The following is a 21,781-nucleotide window of genomic DNA, read 5'->3' as shown; positions in this document are numbered from 1 at the left end:
ACGAGAGAGTAGTAGATTATAAGTAAATCAACACATTCTTGAAGTATTAAATTTATGGTTTAAGATTCCAATATAAAACACAAATAATGAGGGACTCATTAAATATGTAATAATTAGTTCGAAAAAAAAAACAAGTTGCAATATTGGGAGGGGGGATGTTCAAAGATAGAAAGCTAATAATAATTCACTTCCCTTTAGGATTTTGCATTCCACTTGTAAATGTCCCCATTTAAAAAGCAACTGTATTCTTTCTAGATATCCCCACGGTTCGTAAATCAGCGGGTTCCGGTTTCGAGAAATGTGGAACCGGAATCGAACCGTGAGGCCATTTCACGGTTCCGGGTTCGAACCAGCGGTTTTTTACGGTTTTTCACTGTTCCGAACCATCGATTTTCGCGGTTTCCGGCTAGATTTCACGGTTTTCCGACGGTTTTTCACGGTTCCGTTCGCGGCACGGTTTCGGTTCGTAAAATTGGAACCGGAAACCGAAAACCTTGGGCATGCTCTAATTCTTTCTCTCTTTTTTTTGCTTGTATTTCCAATTTTTAGGAGTAGTATTTTTCAAAAAGTATCCCCCAACTATTATTTTTTTTTGGAAAAAAAAATTATTATCTTCTGCTCAAAGAAAAAAGGAGTTATTTATGAAGATTAGAATGTGATTATGTCGAAAGTTTTATTAAAATATTTAATTCTATGAAATCACATTGTTTATTGGATGATGTGGTTTTTTTGGACTTGTAGTAACTACAGTTAAACCTATAAATGACACCTCATTTACCATCGCACTATATATGTTGCTATGGGACAAAATCATACTTGTCCAAAAATTGAGAATCTTTGGACACAAAAGATGATTAACTCTTATGTATTTTATACCTTATCTACTACACATGACTTGTTTCCACCATATCTAATTTGATATTTTAGACTTCTTATGGTATTCCTTTTTTTTTTGCGAAAAGTTTTCAACTTTCAAAAAACATCAATACATGCCAGTGATTGTTGATTATTTGCACTATAAACTTATATATCTACATTATTTTTCTTTTTCTTTCTCTTTCACTTTATCAGTTGTTACTGAGAACAAGTGATCGAGTATAAAATATGCTAAAAGGTACCAACTAGATATCTTCTGCTTATTTAATTGTTCATTATTGATAGGATAAGGAATAGATGTTGAGGGGTCGGATCTAGATAATGGAATGTAAATCAAGTTTAACAAAGATAAAAAAAAACAATTTGGAGAAGATATGATCGATAAACATTCTCGGGAATTTATCAAGAATAATATTAGGTTGAAGAAGAATATATATATACCACCTTCTGCGGAATCTTTGAGGTTCTTTAAACTAAATATCATATGGAAAACAAGGAATATACAGAGGAACCACGTGGAGATTATATATAGTTCTTTCATGAAAAAGTTATCCCTTGAACTGTGTTTAGATGAATTTATGCGAAATATTTAAAAATACTATATCATAGTGCTATAAATATACCTAGTATGTTAATTAAACAAGGACGTAAATATAATAGTACTTTTTAAGTGTTTTACTTTATTCTGAGATTCAAGGCGTGAGTTTTGAAAATGAAGTAAGAGGTGAATTTAATTTAAGAAAGCATCATGTGCTACCACCAGCCAAAATTAGCTAATTAATAAAGGACATTTATAACTCGCACCCCAATTCATACCACACATCTACCAGTCTACCACGTTATTTTCCCTAGATTATTGTATCAGACTATAACTCCTTCAACTCCACACATCTTCTATTACCTTAACACCAATAATATCAATGTTAATTGTTTTAATGTCATCCACTTACAAATTAAATACAATAAAAAATAAAATTACTCTATTAAAAAATCATAAAATATAATGTGATTCATAGAGTTTGAAAATTACCAATACCAAAAGTACATGATTAAAGTTCCTAAAATTAGTACACTAATTGCTACACCCAAAAAAAAGTACATAACCCTGAACCCACACTTGAGGGTGGGAAAACTATTGAAATACCGCTCTTATCTATGCTAAAAATTACTGCAATTTTCGATACGATATGATATCTTATGGCTTGATTTCGGTACAGTAAGCGTATATATTTTCACATATTGCGGTATATCAAACATATGGTATATACTGAAATTATGGTAGATACAGAATATGATGTATCATCATACTGATATGAATAAATACCTGAAGTCCAATATATACAACATATTCGATATATACCAGATCATATATATTTATATTATAATTATAGGGTGGTAAGGGTTAAATAAATCCAATTTTATATCAAAAGATAACTAGCTAAAACACAACAGTCATTATTAGACACCACAGAGGTCATTATTATCTAGTTTTTAGGTTATTTTAGAAATGATATATGGGCTAAAATGATCTAAAATAACCTATGCATTTTTCAAATCCGGATAATTTAAAATGGCCTAAAAACTAGTAACTAACAATGACTTTCTGTTACCTACCGATTATAGCTATGCGGCTTGGATATAAGAATGATTTTGATATGCTCAATTCCTTATAATTGTATTATTAATATATTTGTTAAAGAATTCATAATTTTAGTATAATTATATATTATCATTATGGGTAATGATCAATTGCTAATTAATTATTAATTTCAAATTAAGACCAAATCTTAGTCATTCGATTATGAGATCTAGTAGTTGAAATCACGTGAATTATATTTTAAATTAAAAAAATATTAAATAAATTTAAAGGGTATTAATATCAATTGTTATATATGTTAGTTAAAATTAATCTTTTTCTCTCTCCTCAAAATCATCTTAAAATTTGAATTTATGTAACTTCTTGATTTAAATTATTTTTTCATAAGAAATATATCAAATTAAAGGTAATTCATAAGGATTCTAACGAGATCTCAATTGCATATGTTCCGACGATGATCGGATGATGAAATTTATAATTTTTATTTCAATTTTAGTATATGTTGATAACAGATTTTATATCAATAAATACATCAAACAATCTCAATATAATGCATGTACAATATCAATAAAATTGTGTTGATATTTTCTGGCACTTGTGTTGAAATTCTCATGTCACTGTGTTGATATTTTTACTATACTATGTTGATATTAAAAAACTGTTAAATTTATTATATTATAACAGATTGACTATTTTACCATTTTATTGATATTTTATCTACTATTTATTGAAATTCGTGATCTTTAATCTTATCCACTCATTTAAAGATTTAATGGTGTAGAATTGGTCTTAGTTGTGAATTAGATACTATATGCAGTTAACATGACCCCGTTATGAACATAAGTATAATAGTATTATGCTATGTCGTATCATGTGACGAATATATTACCAAAATATGATAAAATATACCACAGTAACGATATGGCAATGGTAGACATACTTAGAGAACTCCCAAACAATGAGTCCCGTAGAAAATTACCCACATCTAACTAATTGTGTTCCAAAAATTATTTATAATATAAAATTATTTGGATAGGAAATAAAGATGGAATTTATTTATTCAAAGAGTATTACTCTAACTTGTAAATGTTTGTCACATATATAACTAATAAGTTCACAAAATAAAATCGAATCCGAATCGACCTTAAACTGGCATTTAAAAATTTGGAATAGATCCACAGGCCCTATCTAGAAATAGATTATGCTACTCATGTCTAAGAGAGTGATAATCTAATCAAAAGCATGGCAATCAATAGTTTGCTAATATACATGCTATACTATTTCTTTTAAAAAGAAGAAATGACATGCTGAATATATACAAATCGATTAAGATTGGACTAAGATATTATAATTAAAAACAAAAAATATCAATAAGCTGGAATAGCTCAGTTGGTTAGAGCGTGTGGCTGTTAACCACAAGGTCGGAGGTTCAAGCCCTCCTTCTAGCGACATGTAATCATATTTTAATAAAATAGTTAAAAACTTTGTACCCCTACACTTTTGAGTTGTGTTCAAAATATTTCTAAAACTCACTTAGTTAACTATTATTTAGAGCAATAACATCCATGCTCTTGGCCTGGACACACATTTATTTATTTTTTACTCACTGCTCTTACGCAAGAGCACAACACTCACATCCATATTCTTCCGCAAGAGTATGCTCAAGAATCCCACCATTCTATTATTCAATTTAAATAAAAACATTTCCACAATATTAAAATGCATTTAAAATACCCGATATACTATTACAAATTACAAAAAATTAGATAATTAAAATCCTAAATATTAAAAATCACATAATTAAAATCCTAAAAAAATTACATAATTAAATCCTACAAATTAAAAATTACATAATTAAATCCTAAAAAGAAGACTAGCCCGATGGCGGTATCCCCAATTCAGCTCGGAGAGCTCATATCATTGCGTGATGTGAGTCAAGTTGCTCAGGAGTCATCCGAGACATATCGGCCATAGTGATTTGACCCAAAAGGACCCACAATGAGTTGGTGGGGCGGAGGCGGCACAAAGTGAGCGAGAGGTCGCGGTCCGGCTTGGGTCGCGGCGCGACGGCGGTTGATCGTCGCCTGTTTCCTTCCTTGCGGCCGGCGTTGGGAACTGCTAGGGCCTGCGTCGGGGCTACCCAAGTGAGCTCCGGAAAGCTGGCTAGCCACCTCATCCTCGCCGGCCTCGGATAGGGATACCGACCTCGACCGTTTGCTGGAGGAGGATGTGACGTCTCCCTTATACTTCGGATGAGTACGCACCTCCTGCCAAGCGTCGAGATACTTGAATGGTTTGTAACAAATTGAATGGTAGGTCGACATGGCGGCAGTGATGATGGCATTGCGCTGTTCCTGGAGGTAATATCCCTGGAACTTTTGGATTTATTCGTTGGCTCTTTCGATGGCATTGCGCACCATACTCTCATTGTGCTCGATGGTGTCACCCGGTCGGTTGGCATTGTACCGCCGAGAGACGCGCCACCAAAACCTTTCCTCGGTTTGGTTCGTGTCGGTTTCCGTATCTTCGGAAATTTCCAAGTAGGCTTTGATTAACTTCTGTATCTCCCTCGGAGTGTACGAGGTGCAGACGTTGGTGTCACCTCCGGTACTGCCACGAGTACGAACACGGAAACTGCGAGGACGAGGAGGAGCGCCGGAACCGACTCCGGTGGCGTCGGGGCGCTCCCTCCCGTGCCAGTTTCGGGAGCCCACCCATACCCCTCGGCATCTGGCTCGTCCATCGGGTAAGGCCGGTAGCCGCCCGGAATATGCGAACCTTGGGTTTGAGGAGGGGGTGAGAAATCCGTATCCGGATTAGGGAATGGCGATGAGCCGAACCATTCGTGGTTCCATCCGCGGGAGTCGGAGGGGTGATCGTCGGAGCCGGACATTTTTTGCGAGAATGAAAGATTGGGAATTTAGATGAGAATTGATGAGAGAATTTAGAGAGAATTGATGAGAGAAGTATTTTGTGTGGTGTAGTGTAAAAAAATTGTGTGGAAATGGAGGTATTTATAGATAAAAATGTGAATTTTTGGATAAAAATAATTAAAAATAAATTAAAAGTGAAGAAAAAACGGATATATTTTATTTGGAAATGGGAAAATATTTTTTTTTAAATCGATTTTTAAAATATATTTCTAATTTTTTTTTAGCCGTTGACCAATCACTCTCGGCCACGTTAGCCTGCTCAGCGGCACGGCGGTGCTCGATGCATCGAGCAGGGCCGAGCCGCTGGCAAGAGCACAGAGGCACGGCGGCCCGCCGTGCCATCGAGCACCGATGTGGTTGCTCTTTTAATCACTTTTTTTGTCATACGAAAATCTACTACTTATATTTTTACTTCAGGTAATGTAGTTAATTAGAGCTAAAATTTACAAAATGCGTAAATATGTATCTCACATTTTCTTCCTACAAAAATGTACTGTTTATATTTTTCTTTCTAGTAATGTATAGTCTACTAGAGCTATAATTTACACAATTATTAAATACTTATTATATCTCATTTTCCTCCTACAAAAATCTACTGCTTTTGTTTTCGTGATAGTTCTTCATTTTTCATCCGATTATTTTTAACTACTAATATATTACACAATGATATTATAATTACCTTTTTATAAATAGTGTGATTTTCTTTCATAGCTTGCAATAATGTGTAACATTGAGATTTAAATTATTTAATTGTTTACCTTTTCATAATGTAGTTTTAGAAATATACTCCTAAATAATAAGAAATGAAAATTTAATAGAATGGCATATGACTTAGGCTCTACTGTGGATGACCTAAGTGACTCAAATCCCAAATAAAAGCAGGGGCGGACGAAATAATCTTCGACAGGGGCTGAGATTTGTAAATTTTATTTTAATATACATTTTTGAGTAATTTAGATAATTTGTAGGGACTTTTACACTATAACTTACACTAAACTTGACTAAATTCCAAAAAAAATTAATGAAAAAAGTTTTAAAAAATATTTCATTGAGGGTTTAAGCCCCTCCCCTTACACTTTGGGTCCGCCCATGAATAAAGGTGCCCAATTCTGAAATAAAGGGACGCACAAGTTGGGCACAGCACATGAGAAATAAGTATACATTTGAACTATAATACATCTTCAAAATTAAATCAAATTAGAGAAGCCAATGATCGAAACTGAAAAGAGTTATAAATATTGCTCGAATTATAAAATACAAGCAAATAAGTATAACAACTCGAAGGCGCTTTCATTCAATCCATCCAAACAGAATGTTGCAGGAGCAGCCGAGTGCCGGTGCCGGTGCCAGTGCTGTTTAATAAGTACAAACAGAAACACTAAAACGAATGCTCGTCGTCTTCCAGTGCATTGTAAATCATCCTGCATCATATACAAATTTGGTTTAAGAAGTTAATCTTTTAATATCGGACAATACTGGGGGAGGAGACAGTTGCAGAGTTCAGTTACCAGAACAAACACATGAAGAGAAGAAGTATGATATAACCAAGCTTGAAAAGTCTCTCCTTCTTTTCCCAGCTTAACAAGTTGAAGATTTCAGTTACATCTACAAGATGCTGTCTTCGATGGTACCTGATTAAACATTTTCATAAACAAACAAACTCTCATGGACCAATATGAAATGATGCACCAGAGGAAAAAAGGTGCAAGAATTATTTTTGATAATAAAAACTCCATATAATCAATAAATATGGGCAAAGTACTATGAAAACTAAAATGAAGACAATACTCACTAGGAGAACATTAATCTCCCAAATCAACCACCAATGTTGTACTCACGCCTAGGGATGTCAATGTAACCCGGAACCCGCGGGCCGGCCCGAATAACCCGATAAAAATACAGGGTTAGGGTTGTAATTTCGCAGCCCGAATTTAAAATCGGGTCATTCGGGCTGACCCGTTCGGGTTATCGGGTTAGGCGGGCTGACCCGTTCGGGTTACGGGTCGGCCCGTCGAGTTGAAGGCTTCTGCACGTCGAGCAGTTTTTGTAACGGTCATAACTTTCTCTACAAAGCTCCGATTGAGGCGTGCAATATCCACGCGAAGCTCTTTCGAAGACGAAGAGAATGATATGCATTAGAGGCTTATCAGACTTCAAATCGCGAGAAACATTGACTCAAACAAGGTTGCTGCACATCCACATATTTTGTGTACATTTTCTAATTCATTTTCTATCATTTCTCAACAAACATGTAAACATACCAAAATATAGAAATATAATCAAAATCATCCAAGACAACCCTCTAAAACCATACAAAATCCAAAGACGTCAACCGACTATATAAAATCACGAAAAAAATCACTATGTGGTTCATGGATTTATAAATATTCGTATATCAAAGCTTTCTTTTAGTATATTTCCAATATAATAGTGCAAAGTGTTTTGACGCTCTTCGTCATTGAATTATGCGTACTTTGATGATTCTTAAAACAAAGATAAATTATTATTTGACTTATTTACAGCGGGAATAAATTAAATTTGACCAATCATAATTCAAGAAAACTTAGAGTTACTCCAATTAGCTAGCATCTTGATAATTCACTCTTTAACAATTCAAAATATTTTTGTTACATCTGCGATGCACCTCTCACGTTATGAAAATTTTATTCAATTTTCTACGAATTGATTTATGTTTGAATTTTGAAACAAAGTGTTGATTTATGTTTTAAATACATAAACATACTATTGATAGATATTTTGTAAATAATTATGTAATGAATAAGTTATTTAAATTTAAATAATTTAATCTTTTTTAAAAATATTAAAGAAAATTAAAAATACGTATTTCATTGTTGAATGATTAATTAAAAATATGTATATAATTAAAGAAAATTTAAAATACGTATTATTTTTTTGAAAATATTAAAAGAATTAAAAATACGCATTGGCCCGAATAACCCGGTGGGTTAGCCCGAAACCCGAAGGGTTAGGGTCGAACTTTTATAACCCGAAAAAATCATAACCCGAATAGCCTGTACCCGAATGGCCCGACAGCCCGAACGGGTTGGCCCTGGCCCGAACGGGTTGGCCCGATTGACATCCCTACTCACGTTGACATCCCTACTCACGCCATACCCTCCTCCAGCTTCCTTCCCGAAAACGAGAAAACATAAAATAATTAATTCTATGGACCTCGATAGATGAACATGTTCAGTTTCAGTTTAGGGTCTTGGTCACATAAAAAGCAACTCTACGAGTTCAAGTTACGTTGTTAATGACGAACAACAAGGACACAGTTAGTTGGTAGATATTATCACGACTCACGGCTATGCTCTACTGTTTTCTCCAATCAACCAAGACAAAAAGTTTTCTCCAATCAACCAAGACAAAATCCTTCACTATCACTCTAATTTAATTTAACCTCTGAAAAATATACAAACATGTTAGAGAAAATAAGAGCATGTAAACCTTATAAGTTCTTCAAACCTACTAAGATGGGACCATATGGCACCCCAGTGTGTCAACTGCATTTTCATTTCTGCAGCTGCCCCCCCTGCATCAACTAGGTACACCTTCACAACCACAAGGTAATGCCAGATTTCAAGCTTAAGGTATATGTGACATGCATTTTTATCATATGTATCTTATGAGCTAATAATAGCGTTGAGGATCCTTTAGGAGATATGCTTGGATAGTCGTGAGGGGTTAGGATAGGATAGTTGTTCTTGTGAGATCAGATGCGTAAAACAAAGCTTCTAAAGTGAGTTGCTCCAAATTATGCTTTTCAATTCCATTTGAGGAATAATATTAATATATTATCACCTTTTTTCTGTTTTTCTAATCTCTTGTTCACAACTTTCCAAATGATTGGAGCCTTAAAAACAACCAGGAAGGAGATAGAAATTGCAGCCATTGCCAATAAAATATTACAGATTTTCCTTTTATGAGTTTATAGAGGTAGAGTAAATATTAAAGGAAGTTGAAAGAATTCATGTCTCATAGAAAATCAAAATATTGATGCTGATCACTTAATTTTGCAATTTCAGAATGAAGCAGAAGCATAAGAACCTTACAGTCTCACGTTGTAGTACAGGTATGGGACACAGAGAAGTGACATAAACCAATGTCCGGTGACAAGGAAGAGGAAGCAGAGAACTCCTTGTGTGATGAACTCCGGTAAAACTACTTGGTTTATTCGAGATGCAGAATCATACGGATTGATATAATCAAATTCTAAATCCGCCAAACACATAAGCTGCATTAAATGTGGAATAGGGTTAAAGAATACCATGCAGTTTACAAATTAAGACAGTGCACAAACTTCAGAAAGAAGCCCTAGAACAACACACTCTATAATATTAAAAGATAAACAATAGATGATAAATTATCCCCAGTGAAGCTACAGTACAAGATCAAAGCTGTGCTCATTCTCTTCAGTTTCTCAAACTGTATGTAGTGGTACCTATTGGTTGCAATTAATATTTGTCGTTGTTGTGATGTTTCTGGATTCAGAATTGGGCATCAAGCCTTGGTCATTCAAACATACAAATATGAGCAATACCACCAGCTACAATCAAAAGAGAAAGACTCATCTGCAAGATCATAAATTAACCAGCTTGTACCAAATCTGACGAATAAGTAAGCTATACTATGCATTCTTCAGAATCAAGACCTTCATAAGTACCTTAGTCGTAACTAGTTAACTAACACAGACGAAATTAAGACCTTTTTTACAAAATACTACTACTACTAATTAAGGATAACTAAGCAGGTTGTGTAAAACTCAATTTTTGTAGGGTTAAATAGTCCAAATAGGCTTAACATGAAGTCCCCCAGTCCTAATTCCTCAGCACAGAAAGCTCTCAAATTTGAACAGAAATTGTCAAATTTCAAATAAAATTAACACTCCAATCCTAGATTGCTGAACAAAATGACCAAGCAAATATCCCCAAAATCAAAGAAAGCACGATCTCGTTAACAGCACATTGGAGAAAAATCCAAAAATATGTAAATAGATAAATAAGGTATTGATGGATGATAACCTGGAATACGATCATAACGAGGAGAGCAATAAGTATGAAGAAGAAGAGCAACCATGCCAACACCTCTTTCATATCCTCTTCTTTTTATCTCTTCCTTAACTGCTCTGTTCTGTTTCCCTAAAATTAAACGCAAGGGTTTGGAAATAGAAAGGAGTCGAGCGCCAGGTGCGCAGTGCACCGTGGAGCTTTCACAAGAGACGAATCTCCGCCGGCGAAATAAATGACCGAATTCGAAACCCTATCGGCGGAGGAAAAACGACAAAGTCAACCAAGTAGAATTTTACTTTTGCCTTTTAAGTACTACCTCTGATAATATTTCATTTTATTATAGATTTATAATTAGGGACGGATATATACTTCATCGAAATTACCATACCTTAGAGCATTCACAATAGTACCTAGCGCACCGCCTAGCCGAGCCCCGGCGCTAGGCGGTGCGCTCGGCGAACCGCTGTAACCGCCGAGCCGGTTCCTGGAAAAAAAATCGCCTAGCGCTAGGCGATCCGCTCGGCGCCATTGCAGGCTCCGGATCGCCGAGCGCATCGCCCAACGGATTTTTTATTTTTTAATTTTCGAAACACTATTTGTACCCGTTTTGCACTTCATTTTCATTTGCACCACTTGTTTTAACGAGTTTTCTATCTACCTTAATTTCTGTACAAGAGCAACAACGCCAAATGAGTAACGCGGGTGGTAGTGGGGGATGCTGAGGAGTACGAAAGTCGAATGGCCGAAGCGTTGGAGGCCTATACGACCCGCGAGATAAACCAATGGATGCAAAGAGCCTTGCAGCCGGCGGTACCTCGACCTCGCCCAGTTGTCCACCGCCGATAAGTGATTGATCGTGATCACGTAGCTGCACATCAATGCCTATACGAAGATTACTTCGCAGAGGAGCCGTGGTTCAACGCCAACCTTTTCAGTCGACGTTTTAGGATGAGCAGGGCCCTGTTTATGCGTATTGTTAACGCTTTGGAGCATCGATATCTGTATTTTCGCTTCAGGCACGATGCGGCTGGTAGACCCGGCCACACACCTATTCAAAAGTGCACTGCGGCAATCCGGCAGTTGGCCTACGGAGGCGCGGCAGACATGTGGGACGAGTACATCCACATCGGTGAGACGACTGCCCTGGAATGTATGAAGTTTTTCTGTCAGGGCGTGATTGAAATATTCAGTGATCAGTACCTTTGAAGCCCTACCCCTGAAGACTGACAGGATCTGATGCAGATGCACGGGGAGAAGCATGGGTTCCCGGGAATGTTAGGCAGCATAGATTGTATGCATTGGGAGTGGAAGAACTATCCCGCTTCCTGGAAGGGGTTCTACACGACCGGCTACAAGGGAAAGAATCCCACGATGATCCTCGAGGCCGTAGCTGATTACCGGCTGTGGATTTGGCATGCATATTTTGGGGTAGCCGGTTCGAACAACGACCTCAACGTCCTCAACTCGTCGCCCCTTTTCAACGAGCAGTGCCAGGGCGTCGGTCCGGCCATCAGTTTTGTCGCTAACGGCAACCGGCATGATATGGGCTACTACTTGGCGGATGGGATATACCCTAGGTGGCCCGTCTTTGTGAATACGATCAATGCGCATCAGATGAGATGAAGGCCTACTTTGCGGCACGACGGGAGTCAGCGCGCAAGGACGTGGAGCGGGCATTTGGTGTGCTTCAGTCTCGATGGGCGACAGTTAGGGGTCCAACGCGTTTGTGGCATATTGACTGCATTGCTGATATATGTACACATGTATTATCATGCACAACATGATTGTCGGAGACGAAGGTGTACAACTGACTAGTTGGGCCAACGACGATAATGAAGTCGGTCCAAGCCACGGCGTGGCCCCCCCAACGTACGGAGTGGGGTACCTCACGATGAAGCCGGCCTCCTCCAAGCACGTGCCGATATACGCCAAACGGATGCTCATATTCGACTCCAAAAGGATTTAATTGAAGAGTTATGGGTGCGGAGAACTGCACGGAGTTAGTTTTTTTTTTAATTATGTAATTTTTTAAATGTACTTTTTTAAAATTTAAATAAAATTATTGCAGTTTCCCGTATCTGTGGCGTAAATTTAATTCCGTATTTTGTGTGATTGTTAATTATTTGTTTTATATAATTTTGAGTGATGTGGCTAGGCTATTGCTGGGCTATTTGCTTGTCTTGATGATGTGGCAGGAGGATTTTTAGTGCTGATGATGTGACAAGAGGAGTTTGTGGCTAGGCTATGGCTGGGCGAAAACTATTGTGGATGCTCTTAGTATCTTACTGAAAATTTGATATGAGAAAAAAAAATATACCTTTACCTTGCCAATCTTTATAGGTACACCGACTTTTCGGTATGGCGAATTTCAATACTTATATCGTACCTCATTTCCGATGTGTTGTACCGAAATTCGGTATATCAAATATTCAAGATCAATAAGAAAATAATATTAGAATATTATATATAGATTTTATAATTTGAAAAATATACTGCCTCCGTCCCAAAGAAGATGATCCCTTCCTTGGGCGGTATGAGATTTTATGGAGCTTTATTTGTTGTATTAAGAGGAGAGAGTAAAGTAAGAAAGAAGGAATAAAGTAGAGATAAATGGTTTCCAATTTTAGTAATGGTCATTTTGGATGAGAAAAACCAAAAAAGAAAGTAAGTCATCTTCAATGCAACAAATGTAGTATAAAATATATTTTATATATAATTATATTTATATTTCATATTAGATTATATAATATTAAATATATTTTACATATTTTTATAATTATAAAGCATATATTTACCTTACCAAACTATGTGTTATATCGCATACCGAATTTTCGGAATTGCGAATATCAATGCTGATATCGTACCTCATTTCCGATATGTTGTACCGAAATTCGGTATACCAGATTTTTAAGATCAATGACAAAATAATATTTAAGTTTTAGAATATTATTTATAGATTCTATATTTTAAAAATATATTAAACATATTTTATCTATAATTATATTCATATTTCATGTTATATTATATAATTAAAAATATATTAGATATATTTCGCCTATAATTATGTTTATATTTTACGATATATACTGAATTTCGTTATGCCGCGGTATACCGTTGTATTTGAAAATTCATACTATTACATTAACGAAGCATCATATGGTATTAAAAATAACAGTATACCAAAAATTTGGTATTTTCAATACGATAAGGTCGACATTTCGATATTTCGGTATTTTCCCCCACCTCTATTTATAATTCAGAGACATGCAGTACAATTTTTATCTTTATGTACTAGTTATTCACTTTTACACTTTTTACCACTAAAACTCAATAAATACGTCAAAATAGCAAGTATAGATTATAGACTATAACACTGAATAGTTATACAATTCATACTCATAACGCGTTAAATCTAGTTATTAAAATATAACTTTCACATTTATCCCCCAAACTTTATTCTTTGATTGTTCTCAATTAACGCAAAACAAAAAACTAAAAGAAACACGTACACAAAGGTCATGCATTATCATTGCCTCAAGAAATAAGAATGGATTAAAGTACTTCATGACAAATTTTATCAAGTAAAATCAAACAATGCACTTTCTTTATTAGCTCGTTCATCACTTTGAAATCATGCATCTAACAGATGTATACGTATGTATGATCAAGTTCTCTCACTGATAAAGTATATGGATAAATGTATATGATTATATCATAAACTATTCAGTATTCATATGTGGTTATTCAGTCTTCATAGTTCGCCCATATCCCATCATATATCAATTTATAGTCCTTCACGTCAACATTTTATAGTCCTACTCCTATTCATTCACCTGCAATGGGGCTGACGATAGTCCGCCCTATATTTTTTAACAACTAATCCATTCGTCCTATAAAAATAAGTGCACTATCTATTTTCTTACGTCCGACAAAAATATGTGCATTCCATTTTTGGAAAGTCATCCCAATTTATTACCCCTATACATAAATTTATTTACAACTTATACCGACATTAAACACTACTAATAATGTAGGTCTCATTATCCACTAAACTACTTTAACTATCTTTCTCATTCTCTCTTTTACTTTACCAATTTTGTCTTAATTCTCGTGTCATATCAATTGCGCATATTTTTATGGTGTATTTATTTCTAATTTTTATGTATTCGAACAAGGGCAAGATGTTGGGGGAAGAATAAAAGGAGAGGACTATAGCCCGCACTTTCAATTTTTTAGTCTTACCCATTCACATGCAATGAGACGGACTATAGCCCGCACTTTCATTTTCTTTCAAAGTATTATCAATGCCATAAATATTTTTGTTTTGTCGAGATGCCTACTTGGCTATACCAAAATGAATGAATGAATTGAACTAGAAATCCTATTCGAGTTGTATGCACAAAAGAATGGACCACGTATCATCGAGAGGGTTGGTCGGTCAAAGTGTCATGGAAGGTGACCACCTTCCCATCACTAAAGGAATGTACAGATATGACAGATTGATAGAACACTCTTAGACTGTAGTCGAACTTTAAGCTCACAGAAAACTTAGTAAGCTCAGGCCTTTTAGGATAAAACCCCTGAGTGTTACTGTGATGGCATGACAATAAATCTTTTATGTAATGTGTATCTTTTGGCAAAGTGTTCACTGAGTATTCTCGTACTGAGCCCTGCATATATTTCTAAATGTGCAGGTTGAGTCGTGGATGAAGTGGTGTTGAGTGAGATTGGTGATTTCCGTATCTTTGTAGGACTCTGAAAGGCATATATCTCTATACATATTGTTGTGTTTAAACCTTCTTCCGCTGTGCATTTTATATGTGTCTTCGATAGACTTTAAAAAAAAAATTAACTCCTATATAAGGGAGGAAATTACAAATAAACTCCTATACTATACATAGGAGGAAATTACAACTGATGTCAAGAGGGCTCGAACTCGGCACCTCATGCAATAATGTCTAAGCTCATTGCCGCTAGGACAAAAGCTCTGGACTGTGTCTTCGATAGACATTTTTTTAAATTAACTCCTATATAAGGGATAAAATTACAAATAAACTCCTATACTATAGATAGGAGGAAATTACAACTGATGTCAAGAGGGCTCGAACTCGGCACCTCTTGCAATAATGTCTAAGCTCCTTGCCGCTAGGACAAAGGCTCTGGACTTTGTCTTCGATAGACTTATTGATATGGACTATGCTAGGAGCTTGAAGTACCAGTTGATGTACTCCTTTTCGAGTTTGTATGACCATGTAAATCCCTTGTGAATCCTAATATCTTTTGTAATAAAATAGATGTTTGGTTGATGATTAGTTTCCCTTTTATTCTCATGCATAGCCATGACTTCCAAACTTTGTTATCCTTTGCAAAGTGCGGTTGTGACAACTCGGCTCCACCGAAGTGGGTGTTCGGATCAAAGTTGAACTCCACCGAACTCGTTGTATCGAACGGCCGGAAATCGTTAGGTTCATGACTCGGCCACCGGGCACCTCCACCGCTGAACATCGGTATTCGGTTGGGGCTGTTCGGGTTTGGGAAATCTCTGGGATTCATCTTCGAATTGCTAGTGAGAGAAAAAATTATATGAGGGAAGAGAATGGAGTAAAATGTGTGAGAAAGAAGGTAAAAAATAGGATATATAGAGAGAGTAAAAAAAAATCAGATAAGCATCGTCTGCCCTTAAGTTCGCGGATAGAGGTGTCAAGTGGGCCGGGCCCGGTGATATTTAGGCCCAGTCCGGCCCAGGCCCATGTCTGGGATGGTCCGAGCCGGGCCAGGCCAGGGTTTTGGTTTACATTAATAGGCCCAACCCGAGCCCAATTAGCAAGTGGGCCGGTTCCGGGCTGGGCCAAGTTTACATACTACTACTGTTTTATATATTCTGCCAATGCAGTTTTATATATTTCTAAGGAACAAATATATTATAACTCGTATATTATAGTGATTCAGTATTGGAAGAGTTATATTTTTGGTTTTATTTATTTCCTAGTTAATATAATTAGTAGATGGAAAAATATTAGAAGTAATTGTTTTTCCTTCTACAAATTAGGTTTTCTTGTTTTGCTTATTTTTCTTTTTAGTTATTTTCCTTCTAGTTTTATTTTCCATAAGTTTATGATTTCCCTTTGTCTATATAAAGGTTTCATTGTTGAACTTAAAAGACAGACTTTTGATTATTAATTTTACATTGAGTTTTATACTCCGAAGTTCTCAATAAGTTTGAGTTCTTTATCTACCAGTTCGGTCATTCTCATACGTTCATTTTGTATGTATAAATATAACTCTTCCAATACTGCATAATATGGTGTTGATATGTATAATGTATATACATCCAATTTATGTAACAATAATCCCACAAAGTTAGGAATCAAGATCTACTTATCTAACATGATTTTTATATACATATACGCATAAAAAGTTTAAATAATTAATTACTATAATTGTGGAACTATTTTTGATATAGATAAGCTAATTAACAATTAATATCTATGATTATGCAAATCACTATTAATTCAAAAATCCACTATTTTTTAAAGAGATATACAACTAACAATTAATCTCTATGATTAGGCAAATCATAGGCTCCACTATTTTTTATAGAAAAAAATTAGTTAACAACTAATCACTATAATTATGGAAATCAAATTTGAATGTATCATATTTGTTGAAAACTTGAAATAGCCAAGATATCATTAAACCTTAATTTTTAACCTAATTTACACAATTAAAATTCGTTTTATACTATTTAAACCTAATTTATAAGAAATTAAAACATTAAATTAATATATTTTTTTTAAATAATAATAAAAATAATAATATTATTTCTTAATGGGTTACCCGTATCCGACCCGCATCCGACCTGAACCCAACCCGAAATTATCGAGTTCTTAATGGGTCAACCCGATAAGGACACGGATCCAATAAGACTTGACCCCAACCCAATAATTTCGTGCGGATTCGTGTCGGATTATCGTGTCGTGTCGAAAATTGCCAGCCCTACATTTCACTACTGGGTCGGGCTGTGCCGGGCTGGCCCGGCCCACTTAGCATCTCTATTCGCAAACTAAGTTAAGGGCGTGGCTATGGTCCGCGGCATCGTCCTCCCAGTTGTAGTTAAAACAAAAAAACTCTAATTTTATTTTGTTTATTTATTTTTAGATAATTTTAAATAAAAATAATTAAATAAACAAAATGACATTGTGAATATCGCTCCTTCACTGTTCACTCCTTGTCCTTGGGCATGATATAACATACACCAACTGAATTCCGCCAGTTTTTCGTCGTCACCAATGTTGCCTTACGCCACCATCCACGACGCCGAGGCTGCACTGGGCAGATCCCTCTCAACCGCAGAGACCCTCTGGTTTAATTACTCGGCCACCAAGTCCGACTACATCCTCTACTGCCACAACATCATCTTCCTCCTCCTCATCTTTTCTCTCTTCCCTTTCTACTACCTCTTCCTCGAATACTTCTTCACCAATTCCGTCGCCCCTTTCAAAATCCAGCCCAAAGTCAAGCTCTCCTTCTCCGACACTCTCCGCTGCTACAAATCAGTCATGCGCATGTTCTTCCTCGTTGTTGGCCCGCTCCAACTTATCTCCTATCCCTCCATTCTGGTAATTTTACCTTTTCCTCAATTCGATGCCTAAAATTGTCACCTTGCGCAATGAGTGTTGCGTTCAGTGTTATTTTCATATGAATTGTTAGTGTTGAACAACATATGATGTGATCTTTAATTAAAGGTGGAATCTTTACATTCACGAATGAAGATATGTTTGTCTACTGCATTACAAGTGTTAGCCTGGAATCATGCTTGGTTTCTGCTGGATCATATTTCTGATTGTTATTTGAATGAAGATAATAGGAATAAGAACCGGATTGCCACTGCCTTCATTGTGGGAAATTGCATTACAATTGGGGGTTTATTTCCTTGTGGAGGACTACACAAACTATTGGGTCCATAGGTTTCTGCATTGCAAGTGGGGGTATGAAAAAATCCACAAGGTGCATCATGAATACACTGCTCCGATTGGATTTGCTGCGCCATACGCTCACTGGGCTGAGATTTTGATCCTCGGGATCCCGTCTTTTCTGGGGCCCGCAATGGTCCCCGGGCATATGATCACATTCTGGTTATGGATGGCTTTGAGGCAGATTGAGGCTATTGAGATTCACAGTGGGTAAGGCACTTTGCATGCCTAAATCTCATGCTTTCATTTGATGCAATTTAGTGACAAGTCTCCAGCTCTTGATGGATTCAAGTGTCATTCTATCTGCATCGCTTTTCATAATTTGACCCAATGATGGCTCAACAGTGATATTCATTCAATTCCTTTTACTGTTTGCTCTTGATGTTTTTATTGATCTGCTGGAAAGTAAATGCATTGGCGCCATTAGGTCAATAATAGTGGACATACTTTTGTGCACGAGGAGAAAGATTAGAAGTCCCCTCTCAGTCTCTCTCTCTCCTATTGGTGTGCCTCTTAATTTATTCTGTATGCTGATCTCTTTTCACCTTGGTTCTTTTAAAGGGATCTTTTTCATATCTAATTTAGTATTTGTGTGGCTCAAAACCGTAGTGAATTCAGAGTAGCTATATCATTGGATGCGTTATCTTTTATAATGTGTTACGCGTGCTTTGGATAAAAAGACAGGTTATCACCCTCTGAATTTTCTAAGTTTGATGGTAATATGTCAAGTGTGACATGTGAGCTTCTTATATCTTCCATTTTCCTTATAGACCCTGTCTCTTTTGGTATTACTCTTTTGTTTTCAGATCTATTTGACTGAATTTGCATCAGCATAACTTTCTTGTTTTACACTATAGACTTATATACTAATTGTGATTAAGGTATAATGTGGCTATGGTTTCCTTGTCTGCAATGACTGGCCATATCAATCATGTCTATAGATAATAATTGATTTTCACTTCCCCTTAGGACTTTCTGCATGTATTAGCATCATTGTAAATTAGACGAAGGTCTAGCCAGTTAATTCAATTGTAGAGGTGAAGCAGTTTCAATTAAATTTCTTGAATGAAGTGGTTGTGTCCAAACGGAAAAAAGAATGAAAAGATGTGGTGGGCTTATGACATGAGTGTTGGCTTGGTAAGAAAAATGGCTAATTGAATCCAATAATAAGTTTAGTTTTTCAATGCTAGAGTAAGGGAAAATTTTCTGTAGAAGTAAGGAAATGAGTTGGTCCAAGAATATTTACTAGTTAAATCAACTCGAGATTCTGCATTAAGTTGTTCGTCTGCAAGAGTCATTTTTTACATTCCCCTCGTTCTTTTATTGTATACACATCATAGTTCATACTGAACAGGGAAAACGTTGTCTTGCCATCTTGATTTAAGATTAAGTTGTTTAATTTTTATAATTTACTTATCCTATCGAAGAGTGTTCTAAATGCATGTAGCGATACAAAAATGGTGATGGATGCAGGGAACCATTTATGAGAGGGTGATGTAAAAAGACGTCAATCTTTGTGTTCTATGCTGATATATTTATCTTTTTGGTTCTCTTGTTCATTTTTTTGTTCATAAAAACTGTGAACGAAATTTATCTCAAAATGATTGTTAAACTTGGTGTACCATGCTAGAGATTCTCTTTTTTCTGGGTTCAGAGTTATGTTTAGGCTCAGATTAAGCACCACAGACATTTTACTTTGCGTGAAATGAGAACTAGAGGTCAAGATCAACTGTTAGTGTTAAAAAGTTTAGTGTCTTTGTTACCTAAACTTAAGTTATCTTGTGTGCCGTGCATGACCCATGATTTTGTTTAAACCTTTTTCTTTTCAAACTGAGATTTTGTTTTGTATACATTTCTCTACTTACCTGTATTAGTTTGAGAAAGTATATCTTGTCGAGGTATTTTCCATAACCTGAATGGATAATAGTGTTGCTGAGTACTTATACATGATATTTAACGTTTTTTGAATCAAGTAATTTTGAGAACATATGTTTGTGTTGGAACAGAGAGAGGTTTATGTTTTAGAGTGCGTATCAACTTAGTGTTCTGCGATTGATTATCTTAGAGTGTGCCTCAGAGCTACTCCGAGGGTGATTCTTAAATGATATTCTAGTATAAAGATCTCCCATTTCTTGAAATCTTGTTTTGGTTCAAAATCGCAGTGAAAAAGAATCGCCTTTCTGTGGAAATATATTATTTTTATTGTCAAATAAACTTTGAGAAAATGTGACGTTCTGAAAAGTTGGTTGGGAGTTTATGGTGAAGATGTGGCATTAATTTTTACGACAAAGATATGATGCCAATAAAACGGAACTCTCAAAATGCTGTCACAGTTGTTAACCAATCTGATATTCTTTTTGCAATTTAAACTTTTCTTTATCATCTCTTTGATTTTCCATCTGCTTGTGAAGACAAAGTTGAAATTGGTTGCTGCAGGCATGACTTCCCTTGGAGTCCGACGAAGTATATTCCATTTTACGGTGGCCCAGATTACCATGATTACCATCACTACGTTGGTGGACAGAGCCAAAGTAACTTTGCATCAGTATTCACCTACTGCGATTATATCTATGCCACTGATAAGGTGATTATATCTTCCATTACAATTGTATAGTATTAGTGGATTCAAATTATTCCATTCTTATTATTTCTCCACCCCAAATTTTACAGGGATACCGCTACCAAAAGAAAGTTCTTCTGCAGGTATGTATGTAATCACGATTAATATGTAGCAACGTATGCCTAACTTATCTGCCATCTCTCTCTCGCTAAGCAGAAACATGCTCAAATTTGACAACTGGGAATAAAGTTTCTTTGCTTAGATGATATTTTACTTGAAAAGGCTTTCACCAAATGATGCCATTTCAAAACCAATTGATTTTCTTCTCAACTGAAGTTTGCATACTTGACAATATAAACTGCCATCTTTTCCAGCAACGCGAGGGGCTTAAAACCAAGAACGGGGAGACTGGACTTTTGCACGACCATATTGCACAAACCCATAAAGAGGAATAGCTTCTGGACAAATTATTTTGGTCCAACTGCATATCTAAGTCTCCTTCTTTGCATCCACATCTTGTCGTTCTTATCGTTCAAAACGGCTTTGCTTGGTGCTCAGCCGGTAGGTTTCCGAGCTTTTATCCTTGTGTAGTTTAGGTAGACACAGCGTTATGGTTTGTAGCAATGTTATCTATCTCGTATGGCGGCTTATGGCGGTTCGCCTAAAAACCGCCACAGGGATATGGCGTATTAGTATGGCGGATATGACGGTCAATAATTAAATAAATAAAATAATACTTATATATCTATATATAATTCACAAATTAGAAAATAATTAAAATATAACATTTAAAACACTTTAAACAACTAATA

General features: G+C 35.9%; 2 protein-coding genes and 1 non-coding gene across 3 annotated transcripts; 2 read left to right on the top strand and 1 right to left on the bottom strand.

Annotated features, from left to right (window-relative positions):
- The first annotated feature begins 3,847 nt into the window (after positions 1 to 3,847).
- Positions 3,848 to 3,921, top strand: TRNAN-GUU. Its single transcript has one exon. It is a non-coding gene; the product is annotated as a tRNA-Asn (tRNA).
- A 2,503-nt stretch (positions 3,922 to 6,424) lies between these two features.
- LOC121791765 (protein cornichon homolog 4-like) lies at positions 6,425 to 10,750 on the bottom strand. The gene is made up of 4 exons (XM_042189610.1): positions 10,449 to 10,750; positions 9,480 to 9,661; positions 6,915 to 7,037; positions 6,425 to 6,827 (listed from the first exon to the last, which is right to left on the bottom strand). Exons 1-4 carry the CDS (start codon positions 10,518 to 10,520, stop codon positions 6,785 to 6,787), a joined length of 420 nt encoding a protein of 139 aa, XP_042045544.1. The 5' UTR covers positions 10,521 to 10,750; the 3' UTR covers positions 6,425 to 6,784.
- Positions 10,751 to 17,665: 6,915 nt separating this feature from the next.
- Positions 17,666 to 21,676, top strand: LOC121791764 (methylsterol monooxygenase 1-1-like). The gene is made up of 5 exons (XM_042189609.1): positions 17,666 to 18,055; positions 18,297 to 18,619; positions 20,846 to 20,993; positions 21,080 to 21,112; positions 21,344 to 21,676. The coding sequence occupies exons 1-5, from the start codon at positions 17,726 to 17,728 to the stop codon at positions 21,422 to 21,424; spliced, it is 915 nt and encodes a 304-aa protein (XP_042045543.1). The 5' UTR covers positions 17,666 to 17,725; the 3' UTR covers positions 21,425 to 21,676.
- Positions 21,677 to 21,781: the final 105 nt, after the last annotated feature.

This window comes from Salvia splendens, unplaced genomic scaffold (assembly GCF_004379255.2).
Source record: "Salvia splendens isolate huo1 unplaced genomic scaffold, SspV2 ctg902, whole genome shotgun sequence".
Lineage (NCBI taxonomy): Eukaryota > Viridiplantae > Streptophyta > Magnoliopsida > Lamiales > Lamiaceae > Salvia > Salvia splendens.
The sequence above is the reverse complement of the archived record's forward strand: the minus strand, read 5'-3'. Positions and strand labels throughout refer to the sequence as shown.

Bases quoted from the DNA above. Each gene is read 5' to 3' on its own strand.
- LOC121791764 (XM_042189609.1), top strand. From the start codon at position 17,726: ATGTTGCCTTACGCCACCATCCACGACGCCGAGGCTGCACTGGGCAGA. The intron at 18,056-18,296 runs GTAATTTTACCT...ATTTGAATGAAG, and splicing joins TCTCCTATCCCTCCATTCTG to ATAATAGGAATAAGAACCGG. The intron at 21,113-21,343 runs GTATGTATGTAA...CATCTTTTCCAG, and splicing joins AAAAGAAAGTTCTTCTGCAG to CAACGCGAGGGGCTTAAAAC.
- LOC121791765 (XM_042189610.1), bottom strand. From the start codon at position 10,520: ATGAAAGAGGTGTTGGCATGGTTGCTCTTCTTCTTCATACTTATTGCT. The intron at 9,662-10,448 runs GTTATCATCCAT...CATTTAATGCAG, and splicing joins TCGTTATGATCGTATTCCAG to CTTATGTGTTTGGCGGATTT. The intron at 7,038-9,479 runs GTAAGGTTCTTA...ATGTTTAATCAG, and splicing joins CTGTACTACAACGTGAGACT to GTACCATCGAAGACAGCATC.